Source organism: Mugil cephalus, chromosome 1, assembly GCF_022458985.1.
Source record: "Mugil cephalus isolate CIBA_MC_2020 chromosome 1, CIBA_Mcephalus_1.1, whole genome shotgun sequence".
In the NCBI taxonomy this organism is placed as follows: Eukaryota; Metazoa; Chordata; class Actinopteri; order Mugiliformes; family Mugilidae; genus Mugil; species Mugil cephalus.
The window spans coordinates 894,392-914,567 of record NC_061770.1 but is presented as its reverse complement, the minus strand read 5'-3'; the positions used below and the strand labels follow the sequence as shown (position 1 = coordinate 914,567).

At 39.2% G+C, this 20,176-nt stretch overlaps 1 protein-coding gene across 5 annotated transcripts in view; it reads left to right on the top strand.

The window, feature by feature from the left end:
- The window catches only part of hdac7a (histone deacetylase 7a), a 52,045-nt gene that overhangs the window by 25,629 nt on the left and 6,240 nt on the right, over positions 1 to 20,176 (top strand). For all 5 annotated transcript variants that reach the window (XM_047593549.1, XM_047593557.1, XM_047593565.1 and 2 more), the window contains 19 exons: positions 6,893 to 7,083; positions 7,209 to 7,299; positions 8,479 to 8,599; positions 8,953 to 9,053; positions 9,522 to 9,644; positions 9,874 to 9,983; positions 10,929 to 11,030; positions 11,517 to 11,688; positions 12,388 to 12,587; positions 13,436 to 13,639; positions 14,181 to 14,418; positions 15,223 to 15,356; positions 15,525 to 15,645; positions 15,936 to 15,985; positions 16,518 to 16,625; positions 16,982 to 17,037; positions 17,805 to 17,892; positions 18,061 to 18,180; positions 18,272 to 18,369. In XM_047593549.1, coding sequence (XP_047449505.1) covers positions 6,893 to 7,083; positions 7,209 to 7,299; positions 8,479 to 8,599; positions 8,953 to 9,053; positions 9,522 to 9,644; positions 9,874 to 9,983; positions 10,929 to 11,030; positions 11,517 to 11,688; positions 12,388 to 12,587; positions 13,436 to 13,639; positions 14,181 to 14,418; positions 15,223 to 15,356; positions 15,525 to 15,645; positions 15,936 to 15,985; positions 16,518 to 16,625; positions 16,982 to 17,037; positions 17,805 to 17,892; positions 18,061 to 18,180; positions 18,272 to 18,369 — 2,428 coding nt within the window. The remainder of the gene's footprint in view (positions 1 to 6,892; positions 7,084 to 7,208; positions 7,300 to 8,478; positions 8,600 to 8,952; positions 9,054 to 9,521; positions 9,645 to 9,873; positions 9,984 to 10,928; positions 11,031 to 11,516; positions 11,689 to 12,387; positions 12,588 to 13,435; positions 13,640 to 14,180; positions 14,419 to 15,222; positions 15,357 to 15,524; positions 15,646 to 15,935; positions 15,986 to 16,517; positions 16,626 to 16,981; positions 17,038 to 17,804; positions 17,893 to 18,060; positions 18,181 to 18,271; positions 18,370 to 20,176) is intronic.

Here is a 20,176-nt window from a genome sequence, read left to right as displayed (position 1 = left end):
GAAAATGTGTGCGAGATAAACCATGAAGATGAAGCTTTATGAGCCCGGCTTTGAGAGGGAGAGTGAAGGTTAGAAACAGAGACAAGGAGAGATTTTCTTACTTGTGTTAAATAATTCTCAGCTGTTTATCTCACTTATTCTGTGATACTCTGATGTGCTGCTACTGTTACTACTACACTTGTTGGAACAGCAGCAGCAGCACAATGCAGGAGATGTTCTGTGTGAGACCATGTGTGAGCCTGCTGAACAGACAGCAGTACTGAATGTTTATGGAAACTCAGTGAGAACTTAGGAAACTGGACCCGTGCTGCATTATACATCAACCTTTCTCTGTTACTGTCACAAACACACAAGAAGAGCTACACACTCACTGTCATGCATACAATCACACATGCACATGCGTAAATACAGCGTCTGCACTTAAAGGTTTAACAATTAAAAAATTTGGAGATACTGTAAGGAATTAAATCAGCTGGGGAAATTCTGTTTTTAACATGTACTTAGACTGCACATAGGCACAGCCTGCAGATTAACATTAAAATTATAGTGCAAATTTCTCACTAATCCTTTTCCAGGTCAAGTCTGAGAAACACAACTTATTCTTGTATGTATTACATATGTATATCTGTTTGGTTTTGACCTAGTAAATAGACACACCACTTAAGTCAGTTGCATAGAGGAAGGTTTAAAATGCACTTTCAGCATAAAGTTCAGATTTTGGTTTGCTAAATAGGGAAGTGAGATATGGTAAGATTGCAACAATAAACAGTGTCCTAATGTGCAATCTAGTTAATGAAACTTCTGCTCTTCAATATCAGAATGCTGGTTTACCAAAAAAATATTTTATCAGAAAACCAAGGCAGTTGTTACTTTATTTTTTTGCATATTATGAGATATTGCCACTTTTTTAGGACAGAGACAGACTTTTGTTTAGGTGAAACTAGAACTGTTTTCTTTGGCGCGGAGCTGGAGAGACATGCTGTAAATTTGGATTGGTAATTACACTGGTAATAACAAATATGCATACGCAAACGCTGTCATACGAATCACACAACTGTTTGTCAAGTGTCCCAAGTATGTGCCTGTCATATGAATTGACACTACAAGGAATTCGATCACACGTGGACTCTTATTACGCAAGGGCAGAAAACAACATAAGAAGTCTCAGGAGAATGTTTATTAGATGTTGCAATGAATCTTTTTAACACACACGTATGGATAATAACACAGATCCAGGCCTTTTTCAGACATGAAGGGGAGTAATTGAGATAGCATCAAGAGGGGAAATGTTGACTTTCTCATCAGTGTCAGGTTGTTAGCCTTAGTCCTTCTGCTAAGGCATGTTTTCTCCGTCATACCCCTAATTTATATCCTTCTTCATTTTGCTTAACAGTATGCTTTTCCTTTTGTTCCTCCTCTGTGATTTGTGTTAAACATCTAATAGTAGTGCTTATGTCTTTCCCCCACTTAGAAGGGTATTAATTTATATTACCGTTTTTGCATACCCACAAGTGATGACATCTTTATCTGCTGAAAGTAGCTGTTGCCTCTAAAAGGTGTAGTGTGATTAAGACACACTCATGCAGTCAAGTACAGTCAAAAGAGTAGAAGGCGTTGTAGCTATATTTGGATGAGTGACAAGAAGCAAAACGGCGGTGTCTGCCAATTGTTGACTTTGTACAGACTGTTTATGATAGCAGCACTATGCTGGCTGTCAGCCCTCTGTCAGTGTGCAAAGAATAACTATGAATTATTTGCAGGTTGTTAAGGATTGCTGACCAGCTTGCCTTCCTTGGCCTTTGACTTCCTTGTCTCTGTTTTCTTTTTATATTTTCTTGTTTTCAGTTTCATTGCTCCGATGTCACAGGCTACTACTAATTTCATCTTAATTTTACACTCTGTCAACATCTGTCCACTCTATGCACACTATACTTAGTGTCAGTGTTGAAGAACAATCCAGAGAGAGAAAACAAGAGAAAGAAAGACAGGCAGAGAGAAAGACCTTGTCTCACCTGTAAAACCAGTCCTGACTACATAAGTTCATAATGAAAGAATAAGAAAGGGAGGAATCAGTATGAGGATTACCCACAGTTTGAAATCCAGGTACATTCACGGTTGCATACCCGCATTTCAATATGTTCCTAATCTTCCCGATCTGTTGAGATAAATTGACACGTTTTCAACGGTCTCTAGAACCAGGAAAGCAGTATCATAATGCGCCCTTAATGATTTCCATAATGACACACTCACACTCTCACATGTACTCACATTCACATTCACACAAAGTAAACCAGTTTAGTTTAACCAAGCATTGTTTCAAGAGGAGCTCACTGTATGCTCTCACTAAACTCAACTGAATGTTTTGCTGTCAGATATATGAAATTAAGTTTTCATCTTTGTTGGCATCAAAAGTACAGTAACAAAAGTCTTGGAGTTCTGCCCACATTAAACATTCAAACTGTGCCTATATCGCCATGCGTCCTTACATGTTAATGTGCCAGTAACAATGACACTTTATAGAGGCAGTAACACAAATAAGTGTGATTTACACAAAGTTTACGCAAAGGACGTCAGGATAATATTTTTAACAATCTGCATACATTTATTAGCTTGTTATGTAAAACAAATATGCTGATATCAACAGGACTGAGACACAGTGTTATAACATAGATTGTATATAATTATGGACAATGAGTCCCCACTTCCTTACATTCCAGGAGTATTCCAGTACATTCCGAGTTTGGGGCCATGCGGAGCAATGTTATTGATGACCCGGCCACACTCCCACCACACTTAAGGCTCATTTATGGTATGCCATCTACGGTAGAGTAGACGCCATAACATACGCATGCAGCCAACGTCGTTGCGAGCCATTTAAAATTGTGTGCTTGTCAGTCTGACTCGCTCTGTAAAACCCCTCTCAAACACCAGTTAGTGCTGTGTCTTCTTCGCCAGTTCCACTTCCTGTTTCACCTTCCACTTAGTCCACTAGGGTCTGCATAAGGTCTGTGTATGCTCTGTGCTCTTGCTGTGGAAGGCTAAGCCTGCGCTCTGCTCTACCGCCACTAGTTACAAAGGAATGTTGAATTATACACTTACACACACGCCTTTATTTATTCCTACTCTCACAAAGCAGTTGCCATGGCAGCTAGTAGTAATCATGAGGTCAATCCCAATAAATAAATAATACTAATAAATAAAAATAAATAATAAAACTTAACAGAAAAATTGACATGCATCAGAATCATGTTAACTACCCAAAACTGTAATTGAAAAAAAAAAAATTACCTATATTTTAGTGTTGTAGTTTTCGCCTAAGTCCCATTCACTAACATGGAGGAGGTGGAGCTTATGACCTATACTGCAGTCAGACACTAGGGGGAGCTCTACTTGCTTTGGCTTCATCTTTATTTACACTGTATAAGTCTATAGTTTATAAAGATTGGCGAACCCTCTGTGACATTAATTATAAGATTCCTGAAAATGGTGCCTGAGTCCACCTAACTCCTTTCTAATGTGTTGCTAAGGCAGTTAGCTACCTGAGAGACCCAAATATCACTCAAAGGAACTATGCCCTAAACTACGTATAAATTTAAACTGTAATGCATAATTTCCTTGCCACTGTTGCCCTCGGGCGTGTACTGGATATTTCAGGCCGGTTTTTGTAAAACGTCTTGAGACAATTTGTATTGTTATTGGCGCTATAGAAATAAAATTTAATTAAACTGAATTGAACAGGATTAGCAATATAAAAATGTCATGTCATAAATGAAAAGTTTAACTATTTATTTAGCTTTTTTGTACCAGGCTATAACTTGCTGCTATGAAGACATTTTAACAGGGAGGTATATGGGGATATCAGTCTCATTGGCCACTAGAGGAACTGCAGTTTTTAGCTTTCATGTGTGGATTTCATTTTTCAGTCCTAGAGGTTGCACCTTGGACTTGGACAGCAAATGGACTAACTACACAACCACAGCTACAATTCCTATGATTCATGTACCTCCCCGACTAGTCTCAACCAAAAATTTGCAGCTTTAAAATGTTACTGATGGAAATCCATTCACAGTAGCTGAGATAAACTTTGAAACTATAATGATAAATGTGTTTTGAAATACAGAGAAGATCTGCTCCTTCGAAACGAAGGAACAGAGCTGAAGCCACACTGCTGTAAATCCTCTTCATCTTCTAAAATTTTACATTGCAATTGTGGTGTTAGTAGTTATTTAACTCGCCTGACAGTTCAAGGCTCTCTGAAAGCAAATGTATCAGATTACTTCATGCTCTTAAAAGGACCTGCCTCTTAAATTAATGTGTCTACATGGTTTTGCATGCTTTGTATGTTATCCCTGCACACGCTTTCCCACCTCTATTTGCAAAAGAAAAACTGTGCTATTTAAATGAAATCAACAAAGAATCACAACCACAGGGTCAAGATTTGTTATTCTTCTCTGAGTACAACACACAGATGTAATGATCTGTAACATAATATCATTCTTTGACAGAACCGAGTCTCATGTTGCTTTGAAAAGCCATGGAAAGAAACACTATGGATGGATTAAATGTGGCTGTAGTTCAGAGACATAACTACTACATGATTTCTAGACTTTAAGTCAAGTTGGCAGTGTTATTTTCTTTTGTTCTAAATTCCAAAACACATATCTGCTAAATGGGCAGAGTGTTAGCCAAAGTGGTTAAAGGTTGGTCAATTGAAAGGCTTAATTTCATGTATTGCACCATTATCACTTACCACTGAATAAAATAACAAATTCTAATAGGTGCTGGTCTAATCTAAATCTGTGTTTCAGTTGGTCAAATTTAAAAATGGAATAGCTTTACACATTACCAATGATTAAAAACAATGAAAAAAACATGATAAATTTTGCCTTCAGATGTTTTTGTAGTTTGTGTATAGAAAATAAAGGAATATATTAATAGTAACTAGACCCCCAATCTGTTTACATGCCTTCCCTACAAATTGATATATAATGCGTACATGTATAACTAGCTGTCAGCATGGAAATGTGCATGGACAGAGAGAAGTCAATAAAAAGCCACTTTGTATATTTTTGATTTTTGTATTTTTTCTTTTTTAATTTTTTTTACCAAATGATTTTAGGTACAATACTGATACCAGTTTGCCAACACTGAGAACTCAACTGAAATTTGCAAAGTGATGATAACAGCAACTAACACTGGGATACTCTACAAGTGTGTATGTCTGGTTTTTCCTGTAACAACAAAGGAGTCTGTGTAGGTACATGCAGGACCAGTGTGTGTTTAGCTATTTATAACCCATGACAGGCAGGGAAAGACACTGGTGTTCCCGACAGTGTGTGTGTACTGCAGCAGCCTTTGTTTCCTTGTATAAGCATGTTCTCCTCTTCCTTTCTTTAGAATAATAACCTTGTTATTCCTTGCTGTCAATACAGAGTGTGTACACGCAGCGGAGTGTGTCTGTGTTGATGTGTTTGTTTGCCAAGGATTTCTGTTATTCCAGCCATGGTCGGTATTCAGACTGTCTCTCTGAATTTGTACCTCCTAATATGGAGGAGGAGTACTGACACTGCACACACACACGCCTCTGCTATGACACATTAATCCAAATGGAGATTCTAATGAGACTGCAGCTAGTGGTGAAGCTGGCTATGTGTGTGTGCTTATGTTTAAAGTTTAAAGTGTCAGGCAGGTTTGTGCAAAAGGTGTTTGTTCAAGCCTGTTTGGTGTGTGCAGCTGTGTATGATTGCCCACATGCGAATACGTGTAAATGTATGCACAGCGTGTTGTGAATTTCTGGTTATGGGGGTTTGTGTGGGTTTGCGCTTCGATCTGCAGGTGAGCATGTGTGTTCATGATAGTGACTAGTAGGGTACATGTGAATGTCTTGATGTGCTCACAGCTGTGTTTTTCTGTTAGTCACTGGGCATGTTTTTGTTCACAAGCAAGTGCATCTGCATCTGTGTGCATGTGTGTGTCTGTGTGCATGTGTGTGTGTGTGTCTGTGTGTGTCTGTGTGTGCATGTTTGTATGTGTCTCTGGCAAAAACCACCCCCAGTCTTTTCCCAAGCTGTTCCCTTCCTGGATCCTGTTTTTAGCGCCGGATGAAGCAATGTTTCCCATTGACTCAGCCATGTAATGCAAATAGCCCCAACAGCATGCAAAGGGACTGGAAATGTGAAATGTGTGTGTGTGTGTGTGTGTGTGTGTGTGTGTGTGTGTGTGTGTGTGTGTGTGTGTGTGTGTGTGTGTGTGTGTGCGTGCGCGCACGCATGTTTGTATGTGCAGCAATTATGAGATAGACAAACACTGTGCACAATTTGCAAACCAACTTAGTTTGTAATTTATTTTAGATGCCGTCATAGACACATTAGACGTGCAGTAATGATGTCAGTCCTACTTTTCAGTTGTATGGTCTGGTGTGGCTGGAGTTATGAATATCACAACCTACATTATGTACCTACAGAAAGTAAAATTAGCCCTGGTTATTTTAACATGATTAATTTTAGTGTGTTCTCTGAGTAATACAGATAACGTTTTTTGTGACTAGGTGTAATATATTTAGTGTAGCATGGTTAACTGTTCACAAGTAGAACAGTCCAAGTCCAAAATGATACTATGATTTTCTGTTTGTGTTCTAAGTTTTAGTACATCAAGTCTATCTTGTCCAATAACTGACATTAAATATTTCCAAATGGATCGGCAGCCTATTTGATGCATGTTTTCTTTTTTAGGACATGAATGTTGTCCTTTTTTCCCCCCACATTTCAAACTTAAATGTTGTGGGTGATGTAAATGTTATATAATATGTGTTTATGCTTTGCTATTTTGTAAATTTGAAGCAAACTGACCCTACTGTCTCTTCTCCCTCTTTCCATCCCTCTTATTTTCTCAGATTTCTCAGTGACAGCGCCGGCATCGTGCGTGGCCTTATTTCCCATGGACCTCAGGGTGGGAGAGAGGGGGATGCGTCCCGGTTCAGACACAGCGCTCCTCACACCGCTTCACCCACCTCTGCTCCTCGCACCTTTCTCCCCACAACCCCGCACCTCTCTCTCCCATCAGCAACTGCACCAGCAAATCCGGGTAAGACAATAAAGAAATACGGTAATTTCTGTATTTGTAAAACTAATTTAAAATCTTGTACAACTGCCATATCACTGGCTTGATATTGGTTGCTATAACATATATGTTTTGTCTGGGGGATGTAGTTTAATATGGAACAGAGGAGGCGTGAACAGGAGCACCATGAGAAACAACAGGAGTTGCAGCAGCTAAAACACAAAGACAAGAGTCAACAGAGTGAGTCCATTCACACACATACAACACAACGGCAATCACACACAGAAACATCAGCTTTGCTAACATACTGCAAGTTTCAGTTCATAATTGAATTTGTCATTTTTTTCTCTGAGCTTTTTATAAAGCCATTTCCGCATCTCTAAAAATAATTATGGCCTAGAGTGCTAATCATGGCCTAAGAGGAAAGTCCCTGCAAGAGATCTTTTTCATCTTTGCTGAACATTGTTACTACACTTTCAAGCTGTTTGCTTTGAAATTAGAGCTAAATATAACCTGACAAGTGGTGCTTCAACTGTGGGGTTAAATATAGGTTTGGGTCTGGTCGCATAAAGCTGCTTGGTCAATATTGACTTGATCACTCCTAACACCTGCTGTCACCTCTGTGTGCACACATGTACACACAGGAATAGCAGCAAACACACAACAAAGTGGCCTTACAATGCAGCCACATTCTTGTGTTCAGCATACAATTAGGCTCAGAAATATTTGGAGAGTGGCATAATCTTAATGATTTAGGGTCTGCATGCCACCACACTGAATTTGAAATGAAACAACTGAAATGTAGTAGAAGAGTAGACCTTCAGGTTTAATTCAAGTGGTTAAACAAAAATATCCTATGGAACGTTAAAGAATAGCAACCATTTTTAAACAAAGTCTTTGCATTTCAGGGGCTCAAAAGTAATTTGACAAATTAACATTACCATGAATAACATGTTCATTTTTTAAGTATTGTTGAGAATCCTTTGCAGGCAATGACTGCCTGTTTGGGACCCGTGGTCATCACCAAACTCTGGGTTTCCTCCTTTGTGATGCTTTGCCAGACCTTTACTGCAGCTGTCTGTAGTTGTTGTTGGTTTGTGCGTGTTTCTGTCTTAGGTTTTGTCTCAAGCAAGTGAAAAGCATGATTGAATTGCTTGAGGTTTGGTGATTAACTTAGACATTGCAAAATATTCCGATTCTTGTTTTGGGTCATTGTCCATTGGTACTGAGGAGCACTGTCCAATTCACTTTGCTGCATTTGACTGAATTTGAGCAGAAAGTATATTCCTGTACACTTCAGAATTCATCCGGTTGCAGCTGTCCTCTATCACATCATCAATAAACACCAGTGACCCAGTGCTATTGGAAACCCCTTTGTTTTTTTCCCTCATGTCTCTGTGATATGTTTTTGATTGACAGGTGCAGTGGCGAGTTCCCTAGTGAAACAGAAACTCCAGGAGGTGATTCTTAAGAAACAGAAACAGGCAGCATTGGAAAGAACAAACTCTAACACTCTGACTGCATCTTCTGTTGCATACAGGTGACACACACACACACGCACACACACACACACACACACACACACACACACACACACGTTTGTATGGCCGTCTTTGTGAGGATACTTAGTGGCACATTGCATTCCCTAGCCCCTTACCCTAACCCTAACCATCTCAACTAAATGCCCAACCCTAACACTAACCATAACCATAACCTAATTGTAACCTTTACCCTTAAACTGAGTTTTAACCTCCAAAACAGCCAAAAAGTGAGGCCAAAAAAGTGAGGACCGGCCAAAATGTCCTCTCTTTACACAAATGTCCTCAATCACACACACACACACACACACACACACACACACTTATCTTTGTTTCTTGTGTTGTATTATCTTAGAAAGCTGGGCCCAGACCCCAACGCATCTTCCCAGCCCCTGGTCTCATCTCCATCACAGCCACCCTCTGAGGGTTCAGAGGGGACGCCGCTGCGCAGAGCAGGTAAAACATCTTCAGCATGCCACAAGTAGTTTAAATAGTGGTGAAAAATATAAGGGAATTTGGAATTCAAGCTGACAAATTTTAATATGTAAGATCCTCACGCCAAACTGAATCACTGACCTACACATTTGTCCTCCATGTTGAAGTAACTGTTTGTGGGTTGTAGTATTTCAGTATTTTAAGCCACAGTGATCATATTAAATGAAACTTCATTGTTATTTACCCTTTTTAGGAATCTAAATGTAATCTAATCTAAGTAAACCTAATCACATTTACTTCATAGGCTGTTTTTCCTTTGAGAGATTGTTAATGCTATTAGTAACACCTGAACTGCTATGACATGTCTGCATGTCATTTTGTTGACTGGAAATGGGCTGAATCGCTGTTGGGGTGTTACTGTCAGCAGCTGCAAGACGTAAACCATTTGTTCAAAATCACAGTAACATTGGCCTACTTTTAATTTGTCAGCATCTGAACCAAATCTGAAGGTGAAACACAAACTGAAGAAACACCTAAACACCCGCAAGAGTCCGCTCACCCGCAAAGAGAGTGCCCCGCCCACCATCAAGCATAGAGTACCGGACACACTGGGTAACTCAGGCACACATACATCACAGTTAACATCAGTGTTTGCTTAATCGTTGTTTGGGGATGTTTTATCAGGTGTTAGAAATAGTCTCAAGCTTATTCTTTGATCACTCCAGAGAGTCAGCCGTGGATTTTTATTTTTACATTTTTACTTGATTACTTTTAAAAGACAATTTGCAATTCAGTTGAAATGTGATCACGATGTATTATCATGTCCCATGTCTTTCACCAGACTCGTCCCCCAGCAGCAGCAGCACTCCAGTCTCTGGCTGCAGTTCTCCCAATGACAGTCTGCCCAATGAAAATGGGCTACTGCCATCTGCAGGCAGCCTCTCACATGAGGTGAGAAACACACATAAAAACATAGTGTTGTTGAATCCTTCCAAAACATTAATTAATCAAAACTGCATTTACAAAATCCACTAGTGAAGTTAAAAAATCCTGATAAAGTTGGATGGATAAAAAGAAATAAGATAATAAAGACCAATGATTAAATATACTTTTCTTCATGGCCCTTCTAGACACACTCTTTTGTATTAGAAATGGGTAAAACATGCTTTAATTAAATTAAGAGTTGCTTCATGTTAATTTGCTGCGCCAAGACACTGAGTAATGACATGTTTAAAGCAACGACACAAGAATCTGGGAACAGAGATTGTGTGTTTATACATAATTCATTTAATCACAGAAAGTCGAAACACAGCAGCCTCTGTCACACCTGCTGTAGATGTGACTCATGATTCTCCAGTGTCAAGACAGCTTAGGGCAAAACACTAGATTAGGTTTCGCTGGCTTAGACTTCTGTAGATTTGATGAACACTGACTTTTGGCAAGAGAATATGCACAGCTCAAGCATAACATTATGACCACCTTCCTAGTATTACGTAGGTCTCTCTTGTGCCTCCAAAACAGTTGTGACTCATGTGTCCTGTGGTGTCTGGAAACAGAATGTTGTTAGTGGAGGCCTTTATGGTCCTATGTGTTGAGGGGAGGGGCCTCTGTGGATCATTCCATGGATAACTGATCAGTTTGGGATCTAGTGAATTTGGAAGCCAGGTCAACACCTTGTGTTGTTGAGTTGTTTCTAAAGTGATGTTGTATGTGTGCCTGTAGCAAGGCATAGTACCCCATATTAAGGAGTGTCATTGGGGTGTGGCTGCCTCAAATGATCTCATGGGTGGTGCAGTGAGGCAAATTGTGCACAATAGCTTTATGGTAAGGTTGTGTAATACTCTAAGTATATTTCAGGTTTACTACTCTAAAAGGAAATACGCTTGGCATTTTCAGGCCCAGAAGCTGCTGCTCAGAGATGGCACTCTAGCTAACTTCACCATCCACAGTCACTCCACTCTACCCACCATCACACTGGGACTACCAGCCAACTCAAGGGTAAATTAAGCTTGCATAATGACTGATAAATTTATAAATAATCTATGTTTTTCTGAAATTATTACATTTATAAAGGAATAAGGGATCTTATAGGAGATTCTATTTAATTTACAACAAACAGGTTTTATAGACTCAAGCAGCACAGCATCACAGTTGGTTGAGCTGCAGTTCTACTAATGTGAATGAATTGTTTTTGAATTGTAAAATTTCGCGTTTGCAGTATCCTATTTTAAACAGGAAATATATCAAATAAAAAACATGGTGCTCTTAAAATACAGTTTCACTATAACAGTAACTCCTACGGGTTTTCCATTTACTGAATAATGAAATTTAAATGGTTTGTGAGATTTTTATTTTTTTTTTCTCATTTGCATTGACTTGATCAACTTTTGTCAATACACAAATGGGTAATTATTTTGTTAACCCATTTGTGTTAAATGTTAGAGTGTGTTTTTTGCGCTCTGAGTTGTTCATTTGTGTGTGCAGGCTGAAGGAGAGCTATCTTCTCTTAAGGTTGGCCGGGTTCCCGTTGTCACTGCTGGGGGCTCGCCAGTCTTCTTCCCCCTTAGCAGAGACGATCAGGCTGGGCAAATCAACCCTAATTTGCCTGTCATCATCCTGGAGCCCTCTGGACTGGTACACACTCCACTACTCACTGGTGAGAGTCACACACACTCATATGTAGACTATATACACACTCAGTATAGGTGCAGTCAGACGAGGTGAAATGCTGCACAAACATAGGAAGTTGAAACACCAGTAAGAATTATAAATTCAATTTAATCTTAGATTCAGTAACATTTATTCGACACAGATTTTTATATTCTTATCAAATAAACATCCAAGGTGTGCTCACAAATTGGCCAAGCTGTAGTTTTATGGAAGTTTTTAAGTATTAGAGCACCACCTAGTGGTTATAATTAGAATAAACTTTTGAAATTGTTTTAGTGAGTATCATCATTACTTTACATTAAGGCTATTTTTTCTCTATTTTAGTCACCATTACTTTGGCAAACAGTCTTGTTTTTATATAGAGCTTTTCTACCTATTTGTGCTCAAAGCACTTTAGAGTCACAGACACATTTACCTTTACATTCGCTCACACAAGTACACACACTCAGACAGCACAGCCACACACTGGGAGGAACTGGGGATTCATTGCTCAAGGACACTTAAGCATGTGGGATGTTCCAGGGATTGAACCGGTAACACTCCAGTTTGTGGACAACATGCGCTAATTACCGAGCCACAGTCACCCTCTTCAACTTCTTAAACTTTTTATATAAGAAGAGTGACTTATGGCTTTGTATCAGCTACACATTTCAAACACATTGCTCTGCTTCTTTCTCCATTTTAGGCTTAGATTCTGTACCCCTACAGTTTGCACCCCAGTTAGATCACCTGTCTCCTGGAGGGGCCCAGGCCCACAAGCCCTTGAGCAGAACACGCTCAGAACCCCTACCGCAGAGCACCCGCGCCCTTCACACACACCTGCTCCAGCAACAGCACAACACGCAGCTATTGGAGAGGCTAAAACAGCAGACTCACCTGGGCAAGGTATGAATAAAATCCATCTGTGTTTATAAAGTTGATTAATGATTAATAATTAGATGTATTTTTTGTGCTTTTGGAGTTCAAACACATCACTCTTTTCCCACATCTGCGGCACGTCAGGGAAAAATTCGAGCCTTTAAATCTTTGAAGTTTGTTTATTTATATTAAAAAAAAGCCTCAATACATAATTTATCATGCCACTAAATTCACCAAAATATTATAAAAATAAAGGTGTGCATTAATATATAAAATGTCACCAAATACATTGGTATTATTATTGATTATCAAGAATGTTTATTTATGTCCTTTATGTTTACATGTATTCATAATTCAAATGCCATATTGAACTAGATATACTAAGGATTGGTGAAATAAACATATTTTTCACAGTTTTGGTAAATGTAATGGCATTTATTTATACACCAAATAGGCATAATATTGAAATCACTAACAGGAGAAGTAAATAACATTGACCATCTTGTGACACAAAAATGTTCTGCTGTTAAACCTTTGGACCTGGCATTCATGTGGATGTTACTTAGACATGTAGCACCCACATAGGCCACACCAGGGACCCCCTACCCTATAGCAATGACACTCCTTGATTTACGTTCATCTACATATTTATATCTATCTTTGTACTATCTAGTGCCCCATAGATTTCAAGCACTTAAGAGTGCTGAGGATTCTTTCAACAACTGTCTATTTCACTTCAAAACAACACACAAAATGTTAAATTGTATGCCAAGCTCCTCCAACTGACTTTTTAATGTGCTGTCCTACCTTCATCTGAATGTGCAAATAATTATTGTTGTTTTTACTCTCCACTAAAACTTGCACTGTATTTACAGCTGATGTCTAAGTCCAGCGAGAAGCCCAGACTACATCAAATCCCTTCTGAGGACATGGACTCAGAAGATGGCGGTGGGACGTCACCCACGGAGTCAACTTATCACAGCAGACTTAGGGCGGAGTCACTGAGAGAGGTGGAGCCATCAGTATCCAAGACCCACGAAGAGCAAATCAACCTGCAGCATGCACTCATTCTCAATCAGGTTCAGAAACATATTGTACTAAAACTTCTGTTCTTCAATCAATAGTCCTGTAGATGGCAGTCTAAACATCATGCTGGCACGATTCTAGTAGGTTTTTGGCAAGGTGCTATAAAACAAAGTGGTCATTTCAACATAATATGGTGATAAGGTGCACATGCTGTAAACTGAAGTGTTTCTTTGGAGTTACTTGTTTTCCACTTAGTCAGGAGTTACTCCGTGTTAGAAGGTGCAACAAGATAACTTCTGGATTCCTAATATTGACAGATCCTAATTGTTCTTCATGGTCAAGTCAGATGGACCAAGTAAAACAATCTCAGATTTTTTGGCATTAGTAACTTATGTGAGTTCCAGCATATGTAATCAGAATGATATACAGCTGCATACCATATGTGTAGCAACAGGACTGAAGGTTTCTGTTCTACTCTTACTCCTCTGTATTACTCATCTTTCCATTTTATATTATTAATATCTGCCAGCAATTAAATGTTTACATTGAATTATATTTTAATTGACTATGTTCAATATGTGTCATCCCCCCCAGTCATTGCTATGGGAACAGCAGAAACAGCTGCAGCAGCTGCATCGACAAATGGAGACCCTAGCAGTACCCATGATTCGGGGCAGCAGCAGCAGTGGGGTTGGTGGCACTGGTTTGGGTGTCCATCACCGTCCCTTGTCACGAACACAGTCATCCCCAGCTTCCACCTCTCTCACTCTGCCTGAGAAATCGCTGAGCCTGGCTACACAGGACACAAGCAGCAAACCCCGCTTCACCACTGGTGAGTCAGACATATTAAAGTGTAGAATAAGGGTTTTAATTTTTTCAAATGCAGGGCATCTCAGTGACTTAGGGGTTAAGACAATGACCACATAACTACAACTTCCCACAGTCTGAATCAAGCCAGTCTCACATGCAAGTTAGCATTATCCCCCAGTATATCTCAGAGCTTTAAGGTCACCTTGTAATGATCTTTTATAGACAGATATAGATAATCTTAAAAATTGTCGTCAATTACCCATTAGTTAGTTAGAAACAAAAGATGAACACAAAAATGATGAAACGGAATTAGCTGTGGACACTGATATGACATATTACAGTTGTCCATTGGTTGCACTCCCTAACCAACTCCCTAACTATTCAGCACACACTGCCCCATAAAACCATAAGTTGTGGCTTATTTCTCTGATCTAGATTAAATATAGGAAATAATACTGGGTAATAAAACTTTTGGATGCAGTTTGTTGAGATGTTTTTCTCTGCTTTATTTATAATGCTTTTATCTCTCATTGACACAGAGTACGGTTAAATGTAAGAAAGTCACTGTTGCTCCTTTTGAAGATGTCCAAGTGTCAGGGTCTTGGTTATGAGTTTAAAATAGATTCTGTCTTCATGTCCTCCTGATGAGTTTTTGTGGCAATGTGTGAAATAGCTTAGTCCAGCATACTGTGTATGTAATAAAAAAAAAGAAGGTACAAATCAAACTAATTTCTCAAATGTTTTTAAATATACATAAAAAGGTTTTCTTTGGTATCAAATTATGCAAATTGTTCATTTACATTCTGTTTTATTTGTGTGTTTGCAGGCCTTGTGTATGACTCTCAAATGCTAAAACATCAGTGTACATGTGGGGATAACAGCAGTCACCCAGAGCATGCTGGGAGGATACAGAGCATCTGGTCACGACTACAGGAGAGAGGCCTCAGGGGACAGTGTGAGGTACGACACACACACACACACACACACACACACACACACACACTGGTCCTTCTAAACATATATATTTTATCAGATGATTTTATTTAGTGTACAGTAAAGCCTATGTCCACATTAACATAGTAGGTACAGTACATATGCATCGTCTACAATATCTCTCTATCCACACAGAGTATTCGGGGTCGTAAAGCTACTCTGGAGGAGCTGCAGTCCGTTCATACAGAGCGCCATGTGCTGCTATATGGCACCAACCCACTCAACAGGCTCAAACTAGATAATCGCAAGCTGGCCGGTATGTTACTCTCAACCTGATAGATTTCTTTACCATTTCTTAAATGTTTTCTTAACTCTGAGTCAAATTGTGTGATTCGATAGTAATCTTTCTTCAGACTCAATATGATCAGAAAGGTCAAAAACAAACTCTAGGTTTCAGACGTTTTCAGCTAGATTAGTAGATTAGTTAGTGTATGAACATGTTTTGATAGTATTTTAGTAGTTAAATTATAGTAATTATGCACAGCATATAAAAAAACCTACATTTGTGTTTTAATAGATGAACATATCATGTTTTATCTTTTTCAGGAATCCTCTCTCAAAGGATGTTTGTGATGTTACCATGTGGAGGTGTGGGGGTAAGAGAAAACACACACATCTCCATTTTTGATCACAATTCTCCCTATGAAAGCTTTACAATGTGCCACAACCACCAAGCTGAGGAAAGATGGTGTTGTTTTATAGAAAAGCAACCAAGACAAGTGAAAGTACAGTACCAGAATGATGGTATATATAAACAGGATGTTAGAGAAGAAAAGAACACTGGCTTTTCAATGCTACGATTTGCCTGACAGTCCGTGTCAGACCATGACAAGTCAAGCTAATGAGAACAACATGCCCATGACCAGGGATGAAAGAAATGCCGTGGATTTCATTGTTCGAGCCAGATGGGCAGCCATCTCAGTTTGTGGACAAACATAAGGGACAAAAAAACTAGACCAAACGGAAAATTATTAGCAAGTATTGATCTGGATAGAAATAGTAAATTAATGGGGACATTTTGAATCCATCCAAGAAAAATTTCTTCAGATTCTAATTTGGAAATACTCACATATGCTTTAGTGTGTTGAGATACTTCTTTTAATCCTATCCTATAATTTTGTTCGACAGGTTGATAATGACACCATCTGGAATGAGTCGCACACCTCCACAGCGTCACGCATGGCAGCAGGTAGCGTTGTGGAGTTGGCATTCAGAGTGGCCAAAGGAGAACTTAAGGTGAGAAACTAATCCCTGCTCTACTGTAGGTATGGCTAGGTGTTTCAAGAGGAATGCATTTAAGATCCAGAGGTAATTCTGTCAACTTCCTTATTCAAACATGGTATTTAAGGTTTGTAGGAACAGAAAAAAATGTCAGTAATAACGATGGAAGAAGTGTACATCAAAACAAAGACAACCAGGAATACATACAGCACTATACGCATACATTATGTCCGAAGGTGGCAGACTGGCAGAGAAGTGTTCGTCATCCTGCTTTAACGAGCTATCAAGGCACTTTCAAGATAAATGTGTGTCTTGTGTTGTCTCATGTAGGTTTTCCTGTAACATCATTTTGATTTTTCTCTCCTGAACAGAATGGCTTTGCTGTGGTCAGACCGCCGGGGCATCACGCAGACCCCTCCAATCCAATGTAAGTGTGTATGTTTGACACACATGCTCAGCCTGCTGCTCGTGCATAAAATCACAATAAACTGTTTTCATGGTAACTGCAGAACAGGACAGACAAGTGTCAAAATTTGGTGTGACCACTATCTGACTTATAAATCGCACCATTCTCTCTGGTACACGTAAGTTTCTCCAAGTATTTTGGAGAACATGCCACAGAAGTGTTTGGTTAAGATCACACTTCTGTGGCGCCATAACCATCTGTTACGAGACTCTTTTTCCTTTTCACGCCTCCTTGCTTGTTACAGTGGTGGTAGAGGTGTTTTTGGGTTGTCTGTAAATGCAATATCTCAGAAACTGAGGGAAATGTATTTAAATTTCTAGGGTAATTTACTGGTGGAAGGTCACTGTGTGCCCACATGCCGTAATGTAAGAATTCATATGTCACTAATTCTGACATAATTTCTCACTATTCTATAATTTTGAACCATTTAAACCATTTAAATACTCAAAGGTAGGCATAACATTGACATGACATTGTTCTGCAAAAAATCATTTATTAATTAGGTTTCACTATATACTAGAGGTGATATGTGTTCTGGTGTCACTGCATGAATCAGAATCTAAAGAAAAAGTTCCCAGAGTTTTTAAGAACAGGTGGATTTAGCATTGAATCAGATGTTTTCAAAATCCAGCCGACACACAACAGGTTAATGTATTTATGTGTTAACCTTATAGGACTTTTTGTTTCCTCTGCACTTCTCTTCAATTCTTTTGATCTGTGTCTATCAGGGGTTTCTGTTACTTCAACTCTGTGGCTATTGCTGCCAAGCAACTCCAGCACAAGCTCAGTGTCAGCAAAATCCTCATTGTTGACTGGGTAAGACGTGTCATTTACTCAGGCTTGATCTTACTACTGTGTTCGTACTGATAAAGAACCACTGGGTTCCTGTATTACTCGTACATCCGTTGAGCATGTCTGCAAGTGTTTTTCCTGTGCAATTCCTAATCACGTTCTTAACATATCTTCCTTCATCCTTGTGGCTAGGATGTTCACCATGGTAATGGCACCCAGGAAGTGTTTTACAGTGACCCCAGCATTCTCTACATCTCGCTTCATCGCTATGATGATGGAAACTTCTTCCCTGGCAGCGGGTCGCCAGCTGAGGTGAGTGACAGCCTAAACACTTTGTTGCCCTGTCTGTAGTGATAGTATCACAAAGAGGAGGATAGGATCCTAAATAATCTTTTGCATTCAGGTTGGTTCTGGAGCTGGTGAGGGCTTCAACGTGAATGTGGCGTGGACAGGAGGACTAGACCCACCGATGGGAGATGCCGAGTACCTCGCTGCATTCAGGTAGAATGAATTAAACATGCAACATAAGCTTATATAAAGAAAAGAAGATTAGAATGAGATATGGTTACCATATGTCCAATGTAGTGGCCGTGCATTTTCCACCTAGGCCTCCAGCTTCAGAAAATACATGTTTGGAAGCAGCGCAACCGGGGGTAAAAGCTGTGAAAGGAGGTGAACAAACCTTTTGGAGTTTTTTAATAGGAATTTACAGAAAATACAATTAAGTCTGTAATTCATATAAGTTTTAGGTCAGCAGAGAAGGCCTTGCAGGTCCTTACGGCCCACCACTGGTCAAATGATTCACATCATTTTCAGTGATGAGAAGAGCCCCGCTTTGCCATTTCATTTTCAGTTTTCCAAAGTCAGTTTTTAATTAACCTTTCACATTTCCTGAGTAATGCTTAGTCAATTGTGCATCCATGGTATTTAAATTCATCACGTTTATCTCTTTATTCAATTGACACCCAAGCATCAAAATATCAAAATAGGTACTTTTATTTTTATATGCCAAGAAATACTAAAATTGGAGATCAGCATAATTTTATGTAATAAGTTTATGTTGAGGAAGAGAACTACAGGACACAAAGCGGCAGATAAAAAGTACAAGTAACTTAGTTCATTGTCCAAATAGTTTCTCCACTGTGATTGATCAGTATAAGGAAATTCATCTGAGCAGTAATCAGGCAATTTCTTTCATTTCCTTTGCACTGAGCCACAACAAACATGCTCAAGTTGATCAGAGGATCTGCTTCACATTGCCTCTGACGTACTTCTTGTGCAATTAATAATCCTTGTCATTTGGCAAGCATGTGTCTGGCAGTCGCTGTTTCCAATAACTTCAGATGTTTTACAGTAAACGATCTCCAGGTCTTGTGTTTGACAGTTTGCAGACCGATACTTCCTGCTAGTGGTTTGGATAATTGTCATTGGTGGGTGTTTAGCACCAATAAAGTTTCAGTTGTGTGGGCATTTTGGTCGTCTAGTCTATCCAGCCCCAAAGGAAACTGTGGCAACCACATGGTTATTGGAAAAGGGACACACTGGCTAAGTGGCAGACATATGGGGGGTGGGGCGTGGGCACACATTCAAACAGTTATGAATATATTTATACATAGTAGACACATACAAATTTGATATACTCATGAGTTGTGGTTCCTGTTTTAACCATCAATAATTCATACAATGGTCGATTGTCATTCAATGAGACAGGTTTTCTTGTGCTTATAGTTGGGGTGCACCCAGTACCCAATACGCAGTGTTTTTGAGATGAACCAGATCACTTTCATGCCAGTGACATGTTCAGTTTTGTGGTTACTGCATTTGAATCAAAGCAGAGAAAATTGGGTGGCAAAAGTCCAAAACGTACAATATTTATACATTATCTTATTAACCATGAAATGCAGCTAATGGACAAGTAATAAAAAAATATAAAAAGCACGTTGAAGTAGGTAATGCTAGCTTCAGTGTTTTGTTTTCATGGCGGGAAACGTCTTTCAGTTCTATGTTTTGTGTAGATATTTTTACCAACTGTAAAGTTTTTAGAGGGTATTCACTGACACAATAATTGCGGTCTCCAAAGTCATCAGATCTGGGAAAATTTGCGCCACTTCAAGTTCAGCAGTTACAGAGATTATATAATGCCAATCATATGGATTTGTATCCAGTACTTGGCTGAACTGTACGAAATATAGGTGATATTAACATGTAACAAGAGTCACAGATTCAAAGTGAATACTGTAGACACTAACATTTTGCAGTGAAATTTGTGCCTCATGCTTGGAGAGAAATATCTCGAATAGCCTTGAAC